General features: G+C 47.7%; 1 protein-coding gene across 50 annotated transcripts in view; it reads left to right on the plus strand.

The window, feature by feature from the left end:
• Positions 1–13,540, plus strand: part of neb (nebulin) — a 376,446-nt gene that overhangs the window by 116,880 nt on the left and 246,026 nt on the right. For all 50 annotated transcript variants that reach the window (XM_072470732.1, XM_072470804.1, XM_072470803.1 and 47 more), the window contains 2 exons: positions 2,169–2,276; positions 11,616–11,927. In XM_072470732.1, the coding sequence (XP_072326833.1) occupies positions 2,169–2,276; positions 11,616–11,927 (420 nt within the window). The remainder of the gene's footprint in view (positions 1–2,168; positions 2,277–11,615; positions 11,928–13,540) is intronic.

Below are 13,540 nucleotides of genomic sequence, written 5' to 3' on the forward strand. Positions count from 1 at the left end.
TAAAAAGTGCACCAGTCGGAACTCATTCCTGTCGTCGTATGTGCTAGTTACGTACAAGTGAATAGAAATTCTGATTTAGCAAAGATACATCTTTCCAATTCAATCTATACAAGGAAAGACAAACAAGTGGATAAAATGAACTCGCTCCATTGAGAAACACAGGCAAACCGTTCTGTAAGACAGTCACAGGCGAAGTAATTAATATTAATACCCCACCCCCCCAATCACGCACATACTAGAACATCAAGAATAGTAGATCAAAGATCACTCCTTAGCTCAATGATTCAAGGAATCAGACTAAAATTAAATATTGACAGCAGAAAATTCGGACTGCATGTCACACAAAGGCTACCGGGTCAATAATGTGAAGTTCTACCAGCCACGGAGAGTTAAAGCAACTATTTCATTGCCCGGATTCAAGTTCAAGCAAGGAAGAAGATTAGCTACAGGATCACTAACCCTGTCTACCAGACGGAAAAAAAAGAACATTTTGAAACAAAGTGCATAAATACAATGAGCAAAAATATTGACATGTGACAAACAGTTGTTACAAACTGTGAGCATGAGGCAGTAATTGGACTGGAAGATACTGATTAGCTTGACACAGAAGCAAAATTATTCTGTAAGATTATCAAGTTATGGTACTGTATTGTATCTGGCAGACAGTTTTTGTTTTATGCTATCAATAGTCTGGCTCCAGTCTAGATTTGAGTTATTTTCAGGTCTTGAGAAGATCAGTGAAGTGATCTCGCTGTCCATATACGTAAATCATTAAAGGTGGCAGAACAGATTGATAAAATGGTTAAAACCCACATTGATTTTATTATTAAGGCATGGAACTTAAAACAAAGAGATCATGCTCGAACATTATGAATCAACGGGGAGGTGGTGGCGGCGGCGGCGTAGTGGCATTGTCACTGAACTAGTAATCCAGAGATCCAGGGTAATTCTCTGGGGACCGGGGTTCAAATCCCATCATGGCTGAAGTTGAAATTTGAATTCAGTAAAAAACTGAAATTAAAACTCTAATGATGACCATGGAACCATTGTTGTAAAAACCCATCTGGTTCACTAATGCCCTTCACGGGAGGAAATCTGCCATGCTCATCTGGTCTGCCCCACAGACTCTGAACTGCCCTCTGAAATGGCTCAGCAAGCAACTCAGCTTAGGGCAATTAGTGATGCCCACATCCCCATGGATGAATAAAACTGGTTGAGGGCATCAGTTGGAATATTGTGCATTGTAAAGAGTACAAATGAGGTTCATCAGAGTGTTGCAAACCGTGAGGTACTGCATGGCGGCACTGCTGCCTCACAGCACCAGGGACCCGGGTTCAATTCTGGCTTTATGTGACTGTCTGCATGTGTTTCCTCCGGGTGTTCTGGCTTCCTAAAGATATGCCTAAAGATATGCAGGTTAGGTGGATTGGCCATGCTAAAGTTGCCTGTTAGTGTCCAAAGATATGCAGGTTGGGTGGGGTTATTAGGATAAGGTGGGAGTGTGGGCCTAGGTAGCGTGCTCTTTCAGAGGGTCAGCGCAGACTCAATGGAGCGAATGGCCTCCTTCTGCACTGTAGGAATTCTATAAAATTAGAAAGAGAGGTTGGAAAATTGAGGAATGTTCTCCTATGAAGAAGGGAGGTTATGAGATGTTCAAAGTAATGAGAGTTGTTAATCAAGTAAATAGGGAAAATCATTCCCTCTGATGAGTTGATCAAGAATAAAATAATTGACAAGGAATCTAGAGGGGAATGAGAAGCAATTCTGTTCCTATTGAGCTGTCAAGCTCAACCTGATAAGGTGAGAGAAGCTGACTCAACCAGAAATGATTTTAGAAGGGATTTGGACAAATACTTCATGATGAGGAACTAACAAGGTCATGGACAAGAAGTGAAGGTGGGGAGTAAGTGATTTCAAAAAGCTAGCACTTAAAAAACAAGCTAAATGGCCTCCTTTATTGCTGTAGGTTTCTGTGATTGTTTGATATTGCACTTGAAGAGTTGCAACAATGCATGACTGAGATTGGAGTAATGTGGTTCCATTTGGTAACAGAATGTAAACAAAAGACAAGCAGTTTATGTCATTTCTTTTGCACATGTCTTGCCTGTTTTAATTCATATTGTGGGGAAAAAATGGAATAATTTTAGGTCATATTTATTCCTTTATAGAAAATGTACAGGCAAAGTATGGAGGAGTCAAAGAAGAAGGGATATGATCTCCGTGCTGATGCCATTCCAATAAAAGCTGCCAAAGCTTCAACTCATATTGCTAGTGACGTAAGTGTTTTTGCACAAGCCACAGAAATCTATTATCTCCCTTTGTTTAATTCTGTGGCAGGCTCTTCCTCACCTGAAATGTACTGCTTTCTTCCGCAAGTGACCACTTATCACCTTGTGAACCCTTTCAGCAGCTTAGTTAAAATGTTTACACACAGGTGCATCTTACCAGCAATTGGTGATGCTACAGCCATCAGTGGGCATGATGGGTCGAATGGCCTCTTTCTATGCCGTATTGTTCTGCGCTTTGAATCGCAGGAACCTTGATCAACTTTCCAATCCTGAAATCAGTTCTGAGGCCAGTTGTAGCTATTACCATACTTCAGAGCAAAATCAACAATGATAAATGATTTGACCTGAATTTTGTTCCTTACTGCCTGAACTAGTTTAAATGGAGATGTCGTGCTATTATTACATTTGCATAATTGTAAATATTGATTGGGAAGCAGGTTACGCACTTGCCCACCTGAACAATTAAGGGATTAAGCCTCACGGTGCGTGGATTTAGTGGCCATCTTTGGATTTATCACCCAAATATCATGCCGGAACTTTCTGGCAGCTCGCTGGTGGCAAGATTCTCTGGTGCCGCCTCCAGTGCACCCCTGCCCATGGGTTTCCTGGCGGCGTGGGGTGGGAATTTCAATGGGAATTTCCATTGACAGCAGCGGGAGCAGTGGATCCCACCTCCAGCGAATGGCGCGCCGCCTCCCACTGCCGAGAAGCTCGCGGCTGGGAGGCTGGACAAGCCCGCCCCCATGTCTTTGACTTCTCTACCACAGAAAGCTGTGGGTACACAGCAATTGAATCCATTCCATAAGACCATCAGAAATAGGAACAGGAGTAAGCCATTCGTCCCCTCAAGCCTGCTCCGCCATTCAATCAGATCATGGCTGATCTGATGTTCCTCACGTCTGCTTTCCTGCCCTTTCCCCATAACCCTTGATTCCCTTACTGATCAAGAATCTATCTATCTCAGCCTTAAATACACACAAGAACTCTGCCGCCACAGCTCTCTGTGGCAAGGAGTTCCAGAGACTCACAACCCCCTGAGAGAGGAATTCCCTCCTCATCTCGGTCTTAAATTGCCACCCCTTTATTCTGAGACTATGACCTCTGGTCCTAGACTTTCCCATGAGGGGAGACATCCTTTCAGCACTTACACTGTCAAGCCCCTTAAGAATCCTAGATGTTTCAATGAGATTACCTCTCATTCTTCTAAATTCCAATGAGTAGAGTCCCAACCTGTTTAACCTTTGATCATAAGACATTAGGAAGGCTAATGGAATGTTGGTCCATATTTCATAAGACAATCCCTCCATCCTGGGGAGCATCCTAGTGAACCTTCTCTGAACCACCTCAATATCCTTCCTTAAATACAGGGACCGAAACTGCTCACAGTACTCCAGATGTGGTCTCACCAGTAATGTATACAATTGCAGCAAGACTTCCCTACTCTTATACTCCCAACCCCCTTGAAATAAGGGTCAACAGTCCATTAGCCTTCCTAATTACCTGCTGCGCCTGTGTGCTAGAGTTCTGGGTTTCGTGTACAAGTGCCCCAAGTCCCTTAGTGTTGCAGCTTTCTGAAATTTTTCTCCATTTAAATAATACTCTGTTCTTTTGTTCTCCCTTCCAAAATGAATAACTTCACACTTTCCCACAATATACTCGATTTGCCCACTTACTTAACGTATCAATATCTCTTTGGAAACTATTTGTATCCCTCTCGCGACTTGCACTTCCACCTATTTTTGTGTTGTCTGCAAATTTAGCTATAGTACATGCGCTTCCTTCCTCCAAGTCATTAATATAAATTGTAAACAGTTGTGGGCCCAGCAATGATCCCTGTGGATCCCCACTAGTTACAGGTCGCCAACCTGAAAAAGAACCCTTTATTCCCACTCACTGTTTCCTGCTCATTAGCCAATTCTCTATCCATGCTAATATACTACCTCCAACACAATGGGCTCTTATCTTATGACTTAACCTTTTTTTTTAATAAACATTTTATTGAGGTATTTTTTGGTATTATAACAACAACGCAATAAACAATGTACATGAAACTATAAACATGGTGCAAAGGCCATCTCCCTCCCTTACACGTCCCACCTTTATTAACCCCCTACTCTAAGCTAAACTAACCCCCCTCCTCCTTCTACTGAAGAAGTCGACAAACGGTTGCCACCTCCGGGCGAACCCTAACTGTGACCCTCTCAAGGCCAAATTGATTTTCTCCAAACAGAGAAAGCGAGCCATGTCCAATAGCCAGGTCTCCGAATTCGGGGGCTTTGAGTCCCTCCAAGTTAATAGTATCCGTCTCCGGGCTACCTGGGAAGCAAAGGCCAGAACGTCTGCCTCTTTTTCCTCCTGGATTCCCGGTTCTTCCGACACCCTGAAAATTGCCACCTCTGGATTCAACACCACCCTTGTTTTTAACACCGTGGGCATGACATCTGCAAACCCCTGCCAAAATCCCCTTAGCTTCAGACATGCCCAGAACATGTGGACATGGTTTTTCACACCTGTCTTCCACCCCAAAGAACCTGCTCATCAGGGCCACTGTCATATGAGCCCGGTGAACAACCTTAAATTGTATCAGGTTGAGCCTGGCACATGTTGCAGATGCATTTACTCTACTCAACGCATCCACCCATAGACCATCCTCTATCTCTCCTCCTCCCACTTGCGCTTCAGCTCCTCGGTCTGCGCCTCCTATGACCCCATAAGTTCCTTGTAAATGTCCGAGACACTCCCTTCTCCTACCCATCCTCTGGAAACTACCCTGTCCTGAATCCCCCTTAATGGTAGGAGCGGGACGGTTGACACCTGTTTACGTAGGAAGTCCCGCACGTGCAGGTACCTGAATTTGTTTCCCCTCGCCAACCCAAACTTCTCCTCCAGTGCCCTCATACTCAGAAAGCTCTCCTCGAGAAACATATCCCCCATCCTCTCAATCCCTGCTCTCCATCATATCCGGAACCCCCCATCCATACTTCCCGGGGCAAACCGGTGATTGTTACAGATTGGGGACCAGACCGATGCTCCCGATGCTCCCATATGTCTCCTCCATTGCCCCCAGACTCTCAGGGCTGCCACCACCACGGGGCTGGTGGAGTACCGTGCCGGCAGGAACAGCAGAGGCGCAGTTAGCAATGCCCCCAAACTTGTGCCCTTGCATGAAGCCGCCTCCATAAGCCCCCATGCCAACCGCTCCCCCACCACCCACTTCCTGATCATGGCTATATTCGCCGCCCAGTAATAGTTACTTAAATTTGGCAGCGCCAGCCCGCCCTCTCCCCGACTCCGCTCAAGCATTACCTTTCTTACCCGCGGGATCTTGCCCGCCCAAACAAAGCCAGAGGTCACTTTGTTGACCCATTTAAAAAAGAACCATGGAATAAAGATGGGGAGACATTGAACCACGCACAGGAATCTCGGGAGGACCATGATCTTCACCGTCTGCATCCTCACAGCTAATGACAATGGGAACGCATCCCATCTCCGAAAATCGTCCTTCATTTGGTCTACTAGCCGGGCCAGATTTAATTTATGCAGTCGGTCCCATTCCCGCACCACTTGAATGCCTAGGTACTTAAAGCTTCCCCCTACTAATCTAAACGGCAGCTCCCCCAATCGCCTCTCCTGTCCCCTCGCCTGGACTGCAAACATCTCACTTTTCCCTATATTTAGCTGAAAACCGGCCAAATTCCCCTAGAATCCTCATGATTTCTTCCATCCCCTCTAATGGGTCCGATACATACAGAAGCAGGTCGGCTGCATAGAGCGAGACTCTGTGCTCCACCTCCCCCCCCCAGACCAGCCCCTTCCAACCCCTTGAGGCTCTCAGAGAAATTGCCAACGGCTCTATAGCTAGCACGAACAACAGTGGGGAGAGGGGGCATCCCTGTCTCATCCCCTGGTGCAGTCTAAATAGCCCAATGTTATCCTATTCATCCGTACACTTGCCACAGGAGCCTGATACAGCAACCTGGCCCAGTCAACAAAGCCCCGCCCATATACGAACCGTCCCAGTATCTCCCACAGATAATCCCATTCTACCCGGTCAAAAGCCTTTTCTGCATCCATTGCGATCATTACCTCCACCTCCCTACCTTCCGGGGGCATCTTGATCACATTTAACAACCTTCTTGCATTCGCCACCAACTGCCTACTCTTAACAAACTATGTCTGGTCCTCCCCAATAGCGTCCGAAACACAATCCTCAATCCTTGAGGACAAAATTTTGGCCAGCAGTTTGGCATGCACATTCAACAGGAATATTGGCCTGTAGGACCCACACAGCTCCGGGTTCTTGTCCCGCTTCAGAATCAGCGAAACCGTGGCCTGTGACATCGTCGGAGGGCAGCACCCCTATTTCCCTTGCCTTATTGAACATCCTCATCAACACCGGCCCCAATATCCCAGAGAACGTTTTATAAAACTCCACTGGGTACCCGTCCGGCCCCGGGGCTTTACCCGCCTGCATGGCCTTCAGACCCTCCGCTATCTCTTCCAGCCTGATCGGGGACTCCAGCCCTTCTACCAGCTCCCCGTCCACCTTTGGAAAATTCAGCCCCCCCAAGAAGTGCCTCATCCCCTCCGGCCCCGTAGGGAGTTCCGACGTTTACAGCCTACTGTAGAAATCCCCAAACGCCTTATTCACCCCTGCTGAATCTCCAACCAGGTTCCCATCTCCGTCATTTACTTTCCCTATCTCCCTGGTTGCCTCCCTCTTTCTAAACTGCTGTGCAAGCATTCTGCTGGCCTTCTCTCCATGCTCATAGATCGCCCCCTCACCTTTCTCAGCTGCTCCACCGCCCTCCCTGTGGTTAACAAGCCAAACTCCGCCTGTAGCCTCCGCCGCTCCCTTAAAAACCCTGCCTCTGGAGTCTCCTCATACCTCCTATCAATCTGTAGTATCTCCCTTTACCAGTCGGTCCGTCTCTGCCCTGTCCATCTTCTCCCTATGGGCCCGTATTGAGATCAGCTCCCCCCTGACCACTGCCTTCAGTGCTTCCCAGACCGTTATTGCTGAAGTTTCCCCTGCGTTGTTGACCTGCAGGTAGTTCTGAATACATTTCCTCAGCCGCTTGCACACCCCTTCGTCAGCCAAAAGTCCCACATCTAACCTCCGGTGCGGGCGCTGGTTACTGTCTTTACTAACCTGCAGGTCAACCCAGTGCGGAGCATGGTCCGAGATTGTGATCGCCGAGTACCCCGTGTCCACCACCCCAGCCAGCAAGGCCCTGCTCAAAATGATGAAATTGATCCGGGAGTACACTTTATGCACGTGTGAGTAGAAGGAGAACTCCTTCACCCTCGGCTGCCCAAATCTCCATGGATCCACCCTCCCCGCATCTGCTCCATGAACCCTCTTAGTTCCTTTGCCATTGCTGGCACCCTGCCCGTTTTTGAGCTTGACCGGTCCAGGCCAGGGTCCATAACTGTGTTGAAGTCCCCTCCCATGACCAACCTGTGCGAGTCCAGTTCCGGTATCTGCCCCAGTATCCTCTTTATAAACTCCACATCATCCCAATTTGGCGCATACACATTTACTAATACCACCTCCACCCCCTCCAGTTTCCCACTGACCATAATGTACCAGCCTCCCACATCTGAAACTATTCTACCCGCCTCAAACACCACTCGCTTATTGATCAGGTTCGCGACCCCTCTAGTCTTTGAATCCAGTCCTGAGTGAAAGACCTGACTGACCCAGCCTTTCCTCAATCTAATCTGGTCAGTTACTCTAAGGTGCGTTTCCTGCAGTATTACGACGTCCGCCTTCAGTCCCCTAAGATACACGAACACACGTGCCCTCTTGACCGGCCCATTTAACCCTCAAACATTCCAGGTGATCAGCCTAGTTGGGGGGCTCATTGCCCCCCCTTCGCCAATCAGCCATCCCCTTTTTTGGGCCCGCCTCCAGCCCATGCTCCACACCTCCACCGGCCGCCCCCAGGCAGCCTCCGCCCCCAACCTCCTCTCTGTCCCTTGGCCCAAGTCCCTCCCTCGTCAGCAGAACATTTCCCCCCCCCCCTCCCCCCTCCTAGTAACAACACTCTGTAACCCAAACCCTTTGATAGATGAGGATAGTGCAGTTGGTGTAGGTTACATGGATCTCAGCAAAGCATTTGACAAGGTCCCACATGGGAGACTTATAAAGAAGGCAAATGGATATGTGGTACAAGAGAACTTGATAAGGTGGATTCAAAGCAAAATGAGGTCACGTTGCAGCTGTACAAAACTCTAGTGCGGCCGCATTTGGAGTATTGCGTGCAATTCTGCTCGCCGCATTATAGGATGGATGTGGAAGCATTGGAAAGGGTGCAGAGGAGATTTACCAGAATGTTGCCTGGTATGGAGGGAAGATCTTATGAGAGAAGACTGAGGGACTTGAGGCTGTTTTCGTTAGAGAGAAGAAGGTTAAGAGGTGACTTAATTGAGGCATACAAGATGATAGAGGATTAGATAGGGTGGACAGTGAGAGCCTTTTTCCTCGGATGGTGATGTCTAGCATGAGGGGCCATAACTTTAAATTGATTGGAGATAGATATAGGACAGATGTCAGAGGTAGGTACTTTACTCAGAGAGTAGTAAGGGTGTGGAATGCCCTGCCTGCAACAGTAGTGGATTCGCCAACACTAAGGGCATTCAAATGGTCATTGGATAGACATATGGACGATAAGGGAATAGCGTAGATGGGCTTTAGAGTGGTTTCACAGGTCGGCGCAACATCGAGGGCCGAAGGGCCTGTACTGCACTGTAATGTTCTATGTTCAATGTTCTAAAGCTGGCTGAGCTGTAGGAGACAGAGCGTGATATCAGACGGCTCCTTTAGTGACTGGAAGCCAATGTCCATTGGCGTACTACAGGGATCTGTGCTGGGTCCCCTATTATTCATCATTTGTCTAAATGACTTAGATGACTATGTGGGGGTAGGAACAATACGTTTGCGGATGACACAATGATAGGCCGGGTGGTTAACAGTGAGGCTGAGAGTCTTGTGTTGCAGGAAGATAGAGACGGGATGGTCAAATGGGCAGAAAAGTGGCAGGTGGAATTTAATCCTGAAAAGTGTGAGATGTTACACTTTGGAAGGAGCGATTTGACAAGGAAGTATTCGTTGAATGGCACCACACTGGGAAGTCCTGAGGAACAAAGAGACCTTGGCATGTTTGTAAATCGATCTCTGAAGGCAAAAGGGCAGGTTAATAGGGTGATGAAAAAAAGCATATGGTACACTTGCCTTTATCAATCGTGGCATAGATTACAAAAGCAGGGAGGTCATGTTGGAGTTATATAGAACATTGGTGAGGCCACAGTTGGAGTACTGTGTACAGTTCTGGTCGCCACATTATAGGGAGGATGTGATTGGACTGGGGTGGGTGCAGAGGCAATTCACCAGAATGTTGCCAGGGATGGAACATTTAAGTTATGAAGAGAGGTTGAATAGGCTTGAGTTTTCGCTGGGGCAGAGAAGAACAGCCACCCGAACAGGCGCCGGAATGTGGCGACTAGGGGCTTTTCACAGTAACTTCATTTGAAGCCTACTTGTGACAATAAGCGATTTTCATTCATTTTCAAGACTGAGGGGCGACCTGATCGAGGTGCACAAGATTATGAGGGGCATGAACAGGGTGGATAGGGAGCATCTGTTTCCCTTAGTTGAAGGGTCGGTTAAGAGGGTACACAAGTTCAAGGTGAGGGGCAGCCGGTTCAGGGGGGATTTGAGAAAAAAAGTTTTTACCCAGAGGCTGGTGGCAGTCTGGAACACACTGCCTGGGAGGGTGGAAGAGTTGGGTTGCCACACATCCTTTCAAAAGTACCTGGATAAGCACTTGGCACATCTTAACATTCGAGGTTATGGGCAAAGAGCTGGCAAATGTGATTAGGATTGGCAGATCAGGTGCCTTTCATGCGACGGTGCAGACTCGATGGACCGAAAGGCCTTTTCTGCTCTGTGATTCAATCCACTTTAGCTAATTCTATCCTCATTTCATTATAATTCCTTTTATTTAAGTTGAACACAGTTGTTTCCTACCCAAGTATCTCACTCACAAACTGAATAGTCACCCGTAATTATTGCATTATTCTTTTTTAATGTTCCTATTATTTGTTGATTTGTACTCTTTCCTACAATGTGGTTACTGTTTGGGGTCTATACACTACTTCTACCAATGTCTTCTTTCCCTTGCTGTTTTTTTACCTCCATCCAAATGGACTCTACATCATTCAAGTCTAGATTGTCTCTCACAACTGTCTTCATTTCATCACTTATTAACAGTGCTAGCCCACCACCTTTTCCGTCCCTCCTGTCCTTCTGAAAGGTCAAATATCCCTGAATGTTAAGTTCCCAGTTTTGATCTCCTTGTAACGATGCCTCCCTAATGCCGATGAGATTATATCCATTTACCTCGATTTGCGCCGCCAATTTGTTTACCTTATTCCGAATGCTTCGTAAATTAAGATACAAAGTATTTAGGCTTGTCTTTTTGCCATTTTTAATTATTCTAACTTTTCTTTGTACTGTGGCCCTATTAGCCTCTCACCCGTGATTATCCTGTCTACCACCTTTGCATTTCACTTTTCTATCTTTTATTACTGTTCTTGTTTCGCTTTCCCTCGTCACCATACTTAGGTTCCCATGCGCCTGCCATTTTAGTTTAAACGCTCCCTTCAAGGTAGAGATTGCAGACTTTTGGATACTAAGGAATATGGCGATAATGTGGGAAGGTGCAACCAAAGCAGAAGATCAGCCCTGATCTCCTTGAATGGTAGAGCAGGCTTGAAGACATAAGTGGCCTATAGTCCCATTTCTGTTCCTTATGATTTTATGATGCATTTTAAAGAAATCTCTTCAAAACCAAGCTGCATAAAAGTTTGTTCAAATTACATCTTCACAATTTGTGCCATTGCAAAGTTACGCTGTTTTACTTTAGTGAAACATCTGAGGACTCTTTTGTACTGAAAAATGGAGGGGAATTGTTCAAAATGCGTTTTCCTCTACTGATTCAGAGCATTGAAATTTGTGACGGTTCGGGATTGGATTGGATTTGTTTATTGTCACGTTTACCGAGGTACAGTGAAAAGTATTTTTCTGCAAGCGGCTCAACAGATCATTAAGTAATGGGAAGAAAAGGGAATAAAAGAGAGCGGTTAGTAATAATGTTAGTCTTAGAATTAAATGTTAAATGATTAAAACGAGTATAAATTAAGTAAAAGGTGGATCTGTTGGGGAGAGCTCGCAGAGAGTCGCCTCGCTCCGGCGCCATCTTCAGGAGAAGATTATTTTTTCAATTTGCGAGTATAATTGTTTTGATATTTATTTCCTTACAGTACAAGTATAAGCATGCTTACGAGAAGGCCAGAGGGAGGCACATTGGTTTCCGCAATGTGCATGATGACCCTAAGCTGGTCCATTCCATGCGTGTAGCCAAGATGCAGTCTGAACGTGAATATAAAAAGGATTATGAAAAGAGTAAGACCAGCTATCACATGCCGTTGGACATGCTCAGTATTGTGGCTGCTAAGAAGTCCCAGGAGGTAGCCACCAACACCAATTACAAGCAAGAATTCCGCCGCTTCACGTACTTGCCTGATGCCATGAGCCTAGATCTTTCCAGAAAGATGATGCATATACAGAGTGATGTGAGACCACTTTTTGTTTTGTTTGAAGCTCTTTTGAAATTCTTTACTGAGTTTAATATTTGGCTGAGAACTCATTAATAGAAACGGTTATCAAGTGATTGAAAACCAAGCGTTTTTCACTGTTATTGTATCCCAATGGCTGCTGAATGTAGAATTGGAAAATCCCAGGGGGGTGAGGTTTCTGTCAATATTAGTGGTAAGGCCTCACTGTCAATTTTTTCCCCCGATTTTCCAACTGGTTTGATTGAAGGGCTGAGAAAATCAGCGTCAGAAGGCCTAATCCCATGGAATGATGGGAATAGTCCCCAACAATCAGGAGAGAATGAGGCAAGGCTGATTGGCATCTTGAGATTGGAGGTTGGGCAGATGGGAGTTACAATCATGGAAGGAGGAGACACTGCTATTGGCAGAAGGGAAGCTGAGAGTTCACTTGAGGGGCCGAGAGGCAGACACCTGATTCTCCCGAAACATAACGAGTGCTCCAGGGACACTTGTAGCTGTTCTTGTTCCTACTTTGCTGTCTTAAGTGGTGATAATTGGTTTCTTGCCACGTTATAGCGAGATCCCGATTTTGCCTACGGGAGCGGGCCAGTTGCATTGCAAGCTATTTGGCCCCTGGCTCGGTTCACGTTCCTCTCCCGCTATTCCCCGGCCTCGTTTCGCTCGAGCGAGAGGGCAACGAGATCGGAGAATCGGGCGCCCTGTTTCCTGTAAGGATTCCATTCCATTTGCTCAGTTTCTCTATCTCTGTTGCATCTGTTCTGATGATGCAATGTGTCGTAATGCCGCTTCCAACATGTCATTTTTCTCAACCAAGGTTTCTCCCCCAACTGTGGTTGACAGGGCCCTCAACCGTGTTCGACCCGTTTCCCAGAATTCTGCACTCATCCCATCTTCTTCCTCCCAGAACCAGGATAGGATTCTCCTTGTCCTGACTTTCCACCCCATCAGTTTTCAAAAGAACATCGCCGGGTTGGAGAATCCCCGTGGGGGTGGGGGGTGGGGGGGGGGGGGAGCGTGAAGCCCGCCCTGCCGCTCCGACGCCGGCTGCCGTATTCTCCAGCGCAGGTTTGTGGGCGGGGTTTACGCCGTGCCGGTCGGAGGCCATTGGCAGCGGCCTCCCCGGCAATTCTCCGGGCCCCGATTGGCCGAGCGGCCACCGAATTTCGATCAGTCCCGCCGGCGTGAAATGGACATGGTCCATCACGGCGGGACCTGGCTTGTCGGTCGTCTAGCGGGGTCCTCGGGGGGGGTGGCGTGAGTGGATCCGGCCACGGGGGAGGGGGGGCCACGGTGGCCTGGCCCGCGATCTGGGCCCACCGATCTGCAGGCGGGCCTGTGCCGTGGGGGCACTCTTTCCCTCCGCGCCGGCCTCTGTAGGGCTCCGCCATGGCCGGCACGGAGAAGAACCCCCCTGCGCATGCTCAGGAACACGCCAGCGGTTCTGCGCATGTGCGGGACCACGGCGGCCCTTCAGCGCCAGTTCGCGCAGCACCAACCCCTCTGGCGCCGGCCTAGCCCCCGGAAGTGCGGAGGATTCCGCAACTTCCGGGTGGCCCGACGCCAGAGTGGTTCGCGCCGTTCTTGGCATCGGCGTTGGGCCACCCCGCTGA

The sequence above is a fragment of the Scyliorhinus torazame genome, chromosome 2 (assembly GCF_047496885.1).
Source record: "Scyliorhinus torazame isolate Kashiwa2021f chromosome 2, sScyTor2.1, whole genome shotgun sequence".
NCBI classification, from domain to species: domain Eukaryota; kingdom Metazoa; phylum Chordata; class Chondrichthyes; order Carcharhiniformes; family Scyliorhinidae; genus Scyliorhinus; species Scyliorhinus torazame.